Below are 12,419 nucleotides of genomic sequence, written 5' to 3'. Positions count from 1 at the left end.
TGTATGGTGATTTGAATGCTCGTAGCTTTGTAATACCACCTTGCAATCGGTGCTCTTACGGTGCCTGTGCTCTTAGACTGTTGCAGCATTCATTTTTTTGTCAAGTGAGTGATGGCTGCAGCATTACCTTCTGGGGTCTGGACGGGGTGGATGTACCACACTCTCCATCTTTTGATGCAACACACCCTTGTCTGCTGCTTCTTGTTTCCTCTCCCACTGCCTGTGGGGCATTACAGGGGAGAGGGGATATTAATTTGGGGGTTAGTGTTTTTAACCAGTCACCAATTTCAAAGCCTTTGCTCACGCCCCAGCTTCCCCTTTAGTTTCTGAGCAGTTTCTAGCTGTTAATGTTTGCTGTGTGTTTTTTTGTTTGGTTTGTTTGTTTGTTTTTCTTTTTGCCCCTGTGATACAGAGCTTGGCTGCTAGCCCTCCGTGTGAAATCTGGCCAAGCCCTCCGGGCACGTGTAGCTTGGTATCCAAGGCTCACACCTGAGCAGTGCATTTCTTGGGCCCCTGGGGATAGGGTATCAGGTGTGGCCAGGTAACTGCTTTTGTACTTCCAGCTCCGTGTCCTCGCTCCAGAAGCAGGGAGGAGAGGGAGACAAGGAAGTTGGCCTCAGCTCAGTCTCTGCAGCACGTACAACAGAAGATCCAGGGCCCTCTTCTTACGAGGACTGCTTCTCAGCTTCAGAGTTGGAGCCCTTTTGAGCCGATACCAAGTTCTCGGCTCCCTGGAAATCCTGTGTGTAGCTTTTTCCTCTAGAGGGTGGGTAGGTGCAGCTTTTCTTCTCTGAAAGACTCGAGGAAGGGTGGAGACGAGCACCATACACATGTCAAGAGCTTTCTCTGTTTGGTGGTGCTTGGAAACAAACCGCAGCCTCTCTGGGCCCCCGCTGGATTTCCATGATAAATACAGCAATATTGACAGATAACGTGGCTGGCCTGGCTCTTGTCAGCTCTGCCTTTTAGCAGGTTTGATTAATTGCTTTACGATTTCACGTCCAGCTGGGGGGCCACTCTTGGATCGCTTCTGCCCCCCATCAGGTAGAAGAATGGAGAGGGCTGCTGAATGCAGCTATAGACAGCCACCATGTGCCCAGCGGGTCACCCCGTCAAGAGGGAAGGTGAACTCCTTCCGGCACCACACGGCATCCTCTTGGCCGTGTCACTTCATCTGCATGCTCAAGGCCGAGTTAGGAAAGCTCGGATGGGAGGGGGCGCTTTGGCAAGTGGCAGGCTCCAAAGGGCGAGGAGAAAAAGGAGACCGAGTCCTGGTGCTGCAGGTAGGAGCTTGGGGCCTCTCAGCAAACCCCGAAAATAAAGGGACGTGATCCTTCGGCGCTGCCCAGGAGGGAGCTGATGTGGAAACAGCCCCAGCAACTCCCAGCTTGGTGCTGAATGCTAAGTGGGGAAATGACTTGAAATCTATATTCTCGCTTCCAGTCTGGTGAGAATGCTTCAAATTTCAGTCTGCTTTTGGAAGGAGCAGGGTAGTCAGCTGTGCACGCAGCAGCCTGTGTTTATGCTTCTGTCCCCACAAAAAGTTCTCCCTCTCCTTCGTGACCCATAGCGTGTTGGCTCCTGTGCTTTCATTAAGCACGGGAAGTGGCTGTTGACTCAGATCTCACCCTAATATGTAAGAACAAGGGCTTGATACAAATCTGCATCTGATAAAAGCATTGAATAAAATAAAACTTCTTGGACTTTCAGCTCCATCTTACGGCTTTCCCTTGTGTGGCTGAAAATGAGTGGCTTCGATTTCGGCTATGCAGTACAATCCCTGTTGTCTGCCCAGGGGTGTGACACGACTATCTTTTGTTAAATGCATCTTCTAAAATTCATTTGGAAAGAGTTAATTGCCCTTTGGCAAGCTTTCCTCCTCCCTTCCCCAGAAAGGCTTTAAAATGTTAAAAAGGTCACGAGTCCATTACAATGAACCGAACAAGTGTCTGCGACATCCACAGTTTGTTTTGAAGTTGTGCTGGATGTATAGAGATGGAAATGCGAGCAAAATTGAGGAGGGTTTTGGAGGCTTTTTAATTAAAAGTGAACAAAAATCTCTGGTTGCTTTACTGTGCTTGCTGCGTGTCCTTTTGGCTGCTGATTTTGGTTTGTGATTTAGGATTTGTAAACTCCCTTCCTTCCCCGTACCCTTTAATTTCTCCAGTCGAGCGGAGCTGGTCTGTAAGTTGTGTGAGCTTCCAAAAGAAGAATTGAACCATTGTAATGTTGGCTGAAGCTTTTGTTAAGCAAATTTCATTAAGAGACTGGGACCTAGCAGGTCTTCAGGAAATCAGATCTCTTTGGCTGGCCCCGGAGCATCCTGCTCGAAGCACTCGGGTGCTCTGGTGTATCCAGATGGCAAAGTAGCCAGACGTGGTCACTGCATGCACAACTGACTCTGAGATCATGGAAGACAGCTTGGGATCCTGCTCCGTGGAGGGCTGTGTGTGCTGTGTTGTGCCTAGGAAGCGTGCTGAGCAGAGGTTTCTCAGGGAATAAGCTATTGAACAGCACACTGAGATAGCTTTTCTTTGGTTTTAAGCTACGAGGTGTGTGGCTGGTTGCTTTTTGTCTTGTTGGGAGCCTGGCAGTGTGCATGCAGGAAGGTGGTGTGTTCTTAAAACAGCACCATCAGTGCCCTAGAAAGCATTTCAATAGCTCATGGTTTTGGGTCATGCTTACGAGGTAGTAGGAAGAAGTGACATGAGCTCAGGTGTTGTGGCTGCTTACACTACTGCCACCCCCAGCCCGCCTTGCTGGAGGCACACAGAAGGTAGCTGAAACCATATCCTCTTTCCCAGAGTCTCGTTCTATGCTTTTATGGAAGGAATTGCTGAAACCCTTTGTATTGATTTCCTTTTCTTCAGGTGGCGAGAACATCAAGAGCATAAATCAACAGTCAGGAGCCCACGTGGAGCTCCAGAGAAACCCACCTCCCAACACAGACCCCGGTGTACGAATATTCACAATCAGAGGAGTTCCCCAGCAAATTGAACTCGCTAGACATCTCATAGACGAGAAAGTTGGTGTAAGTTGCATCTCTGATCTTGGTCTGTCTCTTTCAGAAGTGGTTTCTTCACTGTTAGGTACACGTAGGCCTGGACGTGCAGGATGGCACAGAATGCACACGCTTACATTATTTAGCTTCAAAACCATTTATTTGCTCATTAACAGCTATGTGGATCTTTGGTCCTCAAGCATCCATTGGACTAATTTTTTGCTGTTGTCCCAGAGGAAGATCGAACTGTTTGCTGACACTGAGTGTAGTGGGCAGCTGTATGAGAGGGAAAAGCAACTATAATAAGGGATAAGAAGGCTGGCAAATAGGATTTTGAAGGGAAGACAACAGTGTTACTGTGTGAAAATGGCACAGTCCTGGCATCACCACACTGAACCCCTTGCTCCAGTAAATCCAGGATGACTTTTATCTTCCACTTAACGCAGCGCTGTGGTATTGAAGCTTAATAATGTCAGGCTGGAGTACTGCTGGAGGGGGAGGCTTGTTAAAAGAAAGTAAGGAGAATACTGAATTGGGGAACAGAACTGAGAAACAACCTCTGTGCTGAATTACTTGAGGCAGCTTGATACCAACCTCAGGATCCAAGCTATTCAGAGGAAAACTTCTATCTGTTCCATAGTCCTGTTAGCCCCTTTGTGGCTGGCCAGAGCTGCTTTTGAAGCTGAGCTCCTGGAGTGTGCTGACAGTCCTGAGAACTGCGTCCTTGGAGGATCAGTCACTTCTTTCAGATGCTTGGGTTTAATGGAACACGTTCCAGGCTGTTTTCTCCCCTTTCTTACTGCTCATACTAGCTACCTTCACCCTCTGCTTAGAGCTGGCATTAAGTATTTGTGGATTCCATGACAGGGTACCAGCATGGGTGGACCTGGAGGATTTGGTCAAAGCCCGTTCAGCCAAGCACCCGCTACACCTCATCAAAAGTAAGCTTCTCCATCTCATCACGGGTGTGTTGTGGGGAATGGCTGGGAGCTGTAAAAGCATGGGGAGAAGCGTGGTGGGCCCCGAATGGGTGGTATGTAAGTGGAGCCTCTTGAAAGGGAGCATCCAGAAGAGATGAAACCTTTCAGCTTGACTACAGGAAGGATTTCAGCTACTAAATCATAAGCGAGGTAGGTATTGGTGTCTCCAAAATTCTGGTTTCTAGTGCAGTGAGTGCAGAAAGAAGCTCGAGCTGCACACACTGGGGTGCTGTTCAGTACAAAGTGTCCTCACCTTGGCTTCATGAACAGACCAACATCCACATGGTTAGCTGTTAACATCTACACATCTAAAATATTCCTTTTGTTCCCTTGTTCGCCTGTTCGCTCAGCAGTTGCTGACTGCAAATAATTTTGTTTCTCCGGCCAATTTCATGCATATGACCTGTGAAGTGTGTTACTGTCTACTTCAGCATGCCTTTTTGTCCTCTGCAGTGGTCCTCAGGCGTTTATGACACAGGGTTGGGGCAGTACCTACCAGACGTGGCAGCAGCCTGGACAGCAAGTCCCAAGTAAGTTTTTAGGACCTGGGTTTGAGAAGGAAATTGAGAAATTGCCCATTTGCAATTGCCACTTCATGTCCACTAAATGTAGGTTCATCCGTAAGACCACTGCTGTGATAACAGCAAAATGAATTCCTGAGTAAAGGAGGTATGCGGAGGTGTGCTGTGGTGTTAGAGCTCAGAATAAGCCAAAGTCCATCAAAAACAGTAATGTTTCTTGTGTGCTTAACTGCTTATTGCTTCCCTTTTTGTGTAGAAACTTAGTCCTTGCTATCTGTTCCTCTCTAGCAAAAAATAAAATCTGTTTTAGGTTTTCTCCTGCCAGGATTCTCTGAGCAAGCACTTGCCAGCCCCACTTTCCCCTAGCAGGCACACCACATATGACGGTGAGCCCTCCCATCTCTGTGCTCTTAACCGTATGGATTCTTGATTCTTTTTTTGAACCTGCTCCTTATGAACTCTTCTTCAACTCCCAGTCTGATGGAAAGACTGGGAAGTAGGTGCAGAAAATGGAGAAGAGGTTGACTGTATCAGTGTCCTCTCTATCTCCTTTTGGGAGCTGATGGGAACTGCTCAGCCTCCACAGTGCTAAATCCCCAGAACGTACCCAGCCAGATAACCAGCTTTCAAACGAAAATAACAGTGCACAAATGTTGGTTGGTAGTCGTGAGTTCAGGAACTGAGCCCAGATCATCTCTGCCGTTGGGCTTTCTGCTCCTGGCTGGCTGTTATTCTTCAGGGTTCAAGGTGTCCATTTTTTCCCCAAACCGTTCAGTCAAAATTCAGCAGGCTGGAATGGAAGTTCCCCATTTCAGAATAACTGAAGTAACGCTGGTAGTGATGTTGGTAACTGCATCGTCCTGTCTTCAACTGCCTCAGCAATGGTTTGTCCTAAGCAGAGCAGGTTTGTAGTCTGTTTGTTAATCTGAAAGGTTGTGTGATGGGCAGTAATGCCCAACAGAGTGGTTTTTTTAATCACAGTTTTTCAGGAAATAAGAATCTTTCCTGTGAAAACAAAAGCTAGCACCAAAAAAGCTGGGGACAAGGGTTGGGGGGGGTAAGCTTAATTGTGAAGGGTTTTAAAGACAGGTGTCTTTTGGTGCTGTGGCTTGTTTAGCATTGGAGTAGATTATTATCTTCAGTCTGAATTCCCCCTGTTTGAGGTACCTGGGATGGAGGAAGTATTGGGGGAACGCCACCAGTGATTGCCATTTTGATTCCCTATGGCACTGATCACATTTATTGTTGATGAAATTGTGCATATCTGAAATACGGAAGTCCTCAATGGTGCATTCTTCATGTTTGTGCATTTCTAGTGTGCTACAGCTGGACATAGAAACCCTGCATGGGACCAGGGACTTGGCATTAAGCTCTGAAAAATGCTTTGGGAGAGGGCTTCTGCTCCTCGGAAATCCTAGTCTAAAAAAAATCATAATTTTTCCATAGAGCTGTAGGGATATGTAAAAAGTCAGTAGCTTGGTTTTCAGGACAGCAAAATGCAGTGGCAGGCTTGAAAGGATTTTTTTTTTTTTGTACAGGAGTGGAATAGTACAGTACTGAAGAGCAGAATTTTCCCACTAGCTTGTTTTACAGGAAGAAATGTTTTTCAAATCCATTCCTGTGCAGTCCCCAGAGCACTGAGCTTTCCTGAGCTCGAGGCATCAGCCTGCTCCTGCACAAGCAGAGCGGTCAGTAGGGCAGGGAAAGCCCTACAAAAAGATGTAGTTTTTGTCTTTACTTAAAACCTTTGAATAAATGCTGAAACATGCTTTGCTAATTGCTTTGAGAGGTGTCTAGAAACTCACCTGAGTAACTTCCCCTCTTCCTTGTCTCCCCCAGATGTTCTCTTACCCTACCCACCTGCTACTGGGAGAAAAATCTCCCCTTCTCTAACACACAGCCTTGTCCTCACGCTCACATCCTCTGGCTTTAGAGTTTGGTAGTTAATAGAAGAAGCCCAGACCTTTGATTCCCCCCGATAGTGCAGCTTGCATCCCGACAGCAAGCACTTTGCAGGGAGTTTGTCAGCTTCCTGTGGTTCCCAAGGGTCTGCCTTCAGTGATCCTACCCCTGTGCTGGGTTTCGCATCGTGAGGATGTGATTTGGGGGCAGATGTCTTATTTCTGCTGTTGAACCTGACGGAAGAAGATCAGTTCTCTAGTTCTATGTCCGTTAGGATCCTCCACGCTCCTGTTTGTAGCCAGGCAGTCCCGGTAAGGAGAGGACAGATGGGGTAAGGCAGTGCCCCGTGCAAACCTCACCGCTCGCTCCTGCTGCAGCTCCCAGCGCGACCCAGTCAGGCCAGGTGGAGCCCACAACAGCACAGGAGGATTATTATCAGAAACTGGGTGAATTCCTGGTTTTACCCTTTAAGTTTTAATTTGAAAACAGCCTCAGGAAGGGTTCCCCTCCCTGCCTGTAGGAAACCAAGCGCTGCAGCCCGTGTTCGTGGCTCCTCCAGCCCATCAAAGCACGGGCTGAGCCGTCCCCGGCTCCGAGGGCCAGATCCCAGAGTGCCCTCCTTGTGGGAGGAGGGGCAGGCCCCCACCCCCTACACATGTATTTAGATTTTAATTACTTCCCCCATCTTAAATAAATTAACTGGCCGGGGAAACGTTTGGCCGTGAAGCGCATTTAGCTGCGTGTCCTTTCAGCCTGCTGCGGACTGTAATTCTCCCAGAAGAAAAGGCATTGAAGGAGGCCCTTTGTCGGCATTAGCAGGTGGACAGTTGAGGCAGCCTTGACCTCTGCCAGCAAAGGTCCTGACTTGTAGCGTTGGTCAAGTCTTTTAACCCGCTTTTATGCCCCCGGACAGGACACTGCTGCCCTGTTCCCTCCACCCACCACGCTCGCAGTGTTGTGTTCCCCCTGCCCCCCACTTCAAAGCCCTCCTTTCGGCCGCGCTGGGGATGCAGCAGGGGCGCTCAGCCGGGCTGGGAGAGCTCCCTCCACCTCTCTCCCCTTCCTCGCTGCCATCCCTGCGCCTAGTGGCTTGCACTTGCCTTTCTTTGCAGTTTTTTAACCGCTGTGTTTTCCGTTCAGGTTTATTTTTGCCTGCTGAGGGCCCTTTGCTCCAAGGGAGCGCAGGCTCCCTGCCCCTGCAGCCAGCAGGTTGGATGCTCCCCTTCGACACCGGGACGTGCTGGATTGAAGGCGTCTTGGTGTGGGAAAGAGGGGACCCTTCCCCCCTTTCTCTGAGGTTTTGGGGTCTGCGTGGTCTGCCTGTGCAGGTCTCAGCTCAGTGCCCCAGCCCGTGCTGGATTTCACGGCTGCTGGTGTGTTTGTGGCAGCTCCCCCCAGCCCTCAGCACTGCCGGGGCTTTGTGCAGAGTTCGTGGCCCCTCTGCTCCTGCAGGACTGAGCCAGGAGCCGTGTGGCTACCGCAGAGCTCTGTGCTCGGGTAGGCAGCAAGCTGCAGGCTCACACAGCCTTGTGGTGCAGATGGATGGGCAAGGATGCAGACCCCAAAAATCCAAGTGAGATGGCTCAAAATGCGCCCGTTTCCGCAGTGGCTGGAGGCTGAGGGGCCGGGATCTCAGGTGTTTGAGCTGTGCTGTCCTTGTGCTAGCTGGGAGTGGGCTTAGAGCCTCGGGTGGTCCACGTGCAAACCCAGCAGCTCCCAGTCGGTGTGTTATGGCTTGAGCACGTCCCAGCGGGGCGGAGGAGAGGGGTGGAATTAGGCTTAAGGCACTTCAGCGACGCACAGGTGAGACAAAATCAGGAGCTCGGGCTTTTTCCTTGGCTTTCCCTGAACTGAGGGCGCCCAACACTGCGGAAATGTGGAAGCTGAAGCGTGGAGTCTGGGCAATTCAGGTAGCGCCAGGGCCTGTCTAGTGGAGAAGCAGATGTCACTGGCTGGAAACTGTCACCTGTTCCATATTGACGTGCCCCTTGTTGTCATCTTTGCACAGGCCAACAGAGCCAGCAGCAGAACAGCCATCCCGATTACAGCAAAGCATGGGAGGAGTATTACAAAAAACAGAGTGAGTGAAACAGGGTTCCTGGAGATGAGCGAAACAGAGTTAACTAATTCGACGACTTGCATCTCCGTCCCCTGGCGTTGCCAGCTTCTAGTCCCCTGCAAACCCCCTCTGGTCCCTCCTGCTGGTGATGGTGCATGTAGTTCTTTGGCTGGAAGCTCTCTGTCGTGTTGCCTGCTGCTGGGTGCTCCCGCTGAGCTGCAGCCCTCAGTAGCCCCCGTGTCCATGCTGGCACTTGGCTTGCCTGGGGGAAAATTAGCACACGCTGAGCACTGATGCTCACAAAACCCAGAGAGGTGAAGGTGGGTTGTCAGGAGGCAGGAAAACTCCACGCAGAGGTGTGGGGGGAAAAACCTGAGCCTGCCTTTCTCTGCTCCGTTACGAGGCACGTGGCTCCGGCTTCTGGATCTGCATTTGCCACCTTGCTGCTGAAGCCTCCGGGCCACAGATGAGCTGTGCAGGCCCTCAGACTGTCCCAGCAGCCGTGGGAAGGGTTTTTTTTAACGCTTTCTGCCTGCTCTTGGCTTGTCACTCGCCAGCCAGCGTAAAGCCTGTCCTGTCGCATCCAAACAGCAGCTACCGGCGTCGCTCTTTCAGGGCTCTGCAGCTGTCGGAAGGGGGCTGGCTGTTCTTTGAGCTTTGCAGGAGGAGACCCCTAACCCTGAGCTTGCCGAATTGCTCATCTCTCCCTTTTTTCCCCTTTTTTTTTTTTTCTTGTCCCCTCCAGGTCATGCTGCCAGCGCTGCTTCTCAGGCAAGTTCCCAGCCGGACTACACGATGGCTTGGGCAGAGTATTACAGACAGCAGGCTGCCTACTACGGGCAGACACTAGGGCAGGCTCAGGCCCACAGCCAGGTCTGTATTCGTGTTCCCTGAACCCCGCTGCTGCTCCCCTTGGGGAATTGGGGGGAGTGTTGGGTTCCTGTGGCAAAGCAAGGAGGTATTTTGTGGCCGAGGACCTGAAAAATTGCTCGTTGCTATCGATTGCTACCGTCGTGTTACCTCAACACCAGAGTCTAATTTGCCTGGACAGGGTGGTTTTTTTCGGGGGATAACCAAGGGGTTGCTTGTTTGTTTTCCTGGGGGCTTTCCTCATAATCCCCAAGCTGTTTCGTGGCTTTGGGGAATTTAGGTAAAGCGAACGATGGATCCAGGCAGCGTGACACTGCTCCGTCGTGCAGACTTCGCCTTTTCTCTTGCAAGCTTTGTGCTAGGGTAGGAGCAGCGTGCTTGCCTGGGGAGTTACCTGCCCTGAAAAGGAGGGGAAAACTATTGGAGAAAAACAATTTGAATTAACCAGCTGCCAAGAAAAACGTTGCCTCACCTGTCCTTCAGAGCACTGGAGAGATTTTTTGTGGGATTTATCCTGATAAATTCAGGGCTTTCCTGCATGCCGGGTTTGCAGAGCGAGCATCTAAGCGTTTGGCAAAAAGCACGAGCAAACCACGGGCACCTTAGCGGGGTCAGGCGCTTCTCCCCACTGAGTCGTGCCTTCCCTCTGGCTCCTCAGAGCCAGCAGCTCTGGATACGGGAGGCACGGGGGAGCCTGCCCCGCTGTCATCCCCAGCCCCGCGCCGCCGGGGTCGAGCAGCGCAAGACGGGTGCGGCATCGGCGCTTGCCGCGGGCGCCGGTGAAGTGTGACCCAGAAGTGGTGATAAAAGGGGAGTTCTCTTCATCGCTCCCGCAAAGACCGAGCCTCTAGAGAAGGGAGATGTTGTTCAATAAAAGGCACGAGCTCCTGGAAGGAGAGAGCTCGGGGAAGGCAGGCGGTAGGGCAGAGAGCTCCGCGATCGCGGTTGGGAGCATCGGTTGAGGTTATAGCCTGCCCTGCTGCAACGGGGACGGAGAGACCTGTGTGTGTGTGTCGGGGGAGGAGGGTTAGGCAGCTGTAAGAATTTGCCGCCGCCGAGTAACTTTTTTCCTTTATTTCCCCCCTCTCTCTCTCTAGGAGCAGTAGAACAAGGTCCTCGTGGCAATTTTTTTTTCTTGGAATCATTGTGGAAGAAAACCTTTTTGTAACAGAGGTTTCTAGATTTGCAACATTTTGATGAAGACTTTTCTGTTTGTTTGTGAAACACTAGCTGTAGGATAATCTATACTGAACTTTTCTAAGAATCAGGAACAATTAGTAATGTACTAAACTTATGGACATGCTGGTAATTCTGTTTCTAAATTTGTAAAAAAGAAAACAGCAAAAAAAAAAAAAAAAAACAACCTCCGGGATTCTTTTTGGAGAGAAGCCAGAGAATTTGCAGGCACCAAAACGCACCCCAGAGCTGTGACATTTCAACATGTGTTTTTTTGTGTGTTTTTTTTTTTTCCTTTTAATTTTCGATCTTTTCTGTTGCAACAGAAAGAGTGGCTTGGAAGTCTTAGGTGGTATGTAACAAATCCTAAAAAGAAAAAAAATTTTAAACAGTATTTAAATATTCTTAAATATGTAAATTCATTAAATGTTTTACTTCTAATTTCTTGTATCTTGGCTGTCTTTGATTTTATTGCATTTTTTAAAAAACTGAACTATGATATGTATTGTAATTAATTATGTGAATTCTGTATTGAGACAGTTACTGTTTTACTGTCAGACAAGTTATGGGCGGGGGGGCATTTTGTAGGGTTTGTATAATTTCTAGAGTCTAAAGGGGTAATATAAAAACGTGTTAATTTTTTAGCAATACATTTTTTCATGTCTCCATTGCTAGTTGCATTTATGTATCTAAGACCTCCAAGCTTGTTTAAAAAAAAAAAAAGAAAAAAAAAAAAAGAAAAAGACCTTCCTCTATGCTCTCAGAAATATAAATACTGTTATTTTTAATATTAAAATGAACCTGCTATTAGTACCTTTTAACAAACACTGTGGAACATAAAACCATATAAAAGGTAGTAACTATTTTTTAATTCCAAGGTGTTTTTTGCTTTTTCATTTCTTTTAAATATTTTCTTATCTAATATTTGTCAAATTACCTAGAGAAATAAATGAATCTAGTATTAACCACAGTATGCGCTAAATAATTTTGATTTAATAAAAGGGATAATATGATTTCCAATGTTTACTGTAGTGTTTCTTGTACAGATAACAGTGTATTTTTAAAGGAAAAAACGGAATTGAAGCTATTTTTTCTTGCCTTTTTAATTGCCCTGCGGGACATTCCGTTTTGAAATGTACTGAAGTTACTGTTCTTGGGTTCTTTCCTTATTTTTCCTTATGCTTGAAATGTCTAACTATAAAGAAAACGCGATTGGATAATGTTGAGCATGGTGTTTAAAAAGAAAAAAAGTGTTCTTTTTATTTGACTGACAGTTGCATTTTACACTCTATATAATAAAATTCCCACAAGGTGTCTTGTGGGTGAAGTATCTCCCGTCTCTTTCTCTCCGTTTGCTCCCTCTCTGCGCGCCGAGCTCCCCGCTGCCGCCCGGGGCTCGCGTGAGGACTTGGGGATGACTCCAATACCTCAACTTCGAGCCTTAATTCCAGTGCGACCCCATTCCTGTCACATCAGAGTGCCTTTTGGCACCACCACATTGTGTTTCCCCAGTCAGGTGCTGTAACTGGAGCCATCCAGGCCCAAAAGATCAATTTTAATAATGGGAAGTTTTCTATAAGCGGGCACAGAGACTCAATCTGCAGCTGTATAAGTGTTTTATTGCTTGTCAAGGAGGCTCAGCCCCTGGTTTCAACACCCTGAACTTGTTGCTCTTCCACAGCTTTGGTTCCTTGTGCCTGGGGCTCGCCGGGCACCCTTTGGATGGGATCAGCGGAGCAGTGTGGGGCCGATGGGGAGAGGCAGAGAGCGCGGGGACTTCAGGCTGTAACCAGGCCAAAGCTGCTGGCGGCTCTGCCCTGCCTTGTAAAACGCAAGGTTTGTGCTCCACCACCCAAAAGAGCTCTGCCGCTGTTACCCAGACAGCTGTAGCGGAGAGTTTACAGCCGGGG

General features: G+C 48.7%; 1 protein-coding gene across 3 annotated transcripts in view; it reads left to right on the top strand.

The window, feature by feature from the left end:
* FUBP3 (far upstream element binding protein 3) overlaps positions 1-10,696 on the top strand; it is a 38,133-nt gene extending 27,437 nt beyond the window's left edge. For all 3 annotated transcript variants that reach the window (XM_082775287.1, XM_082775286.1, XM_082775285.1), the window contains 6 exons: positions 2,871-3,031; positions 3,869-3,942; positions 4,435-4,511; positions 8,413-8,484; positions 9,209-9,336; positions 10,431-10,696. In XM_082775287.1, coding sequence (XP_082631413.1) covers positions 2,871-3,031; positions 3,869-3,942; positions 4,435-4,511; positions 8,413-8,484; positions 9,209-9,336; positions 10,431-10,439 — 521 coding nt within the window. In that variant the 3' untranslated portion in view covers positions 10,440-10,696. The remainder of the gene's footprint in view (positions 1-2,870; positions 3,032-3,868; positions 3,943-4,434; positions 4,512-8,412; positions 8,485-9,208; positions 9,337-10,430) is intronic.
* The last annotated feature ends 1,723 nt before the right edge of the window (positions 10,697-12,419 follow it).

Source organism: Aythya marila (genome assembly GCF_965140915.1).
Source record: "Aythya marila genome assembly, chromosome: 19".
NCBI lineage: Eukaryota > Metazoa > Chordata > Aves > Anseriformes > Anatidae > Aythya > Aythya marila.
Note: the sequence above shows the minus strand (reverse complement) of the source record. Positions and strands in the feature narration are given on the sequence as shown.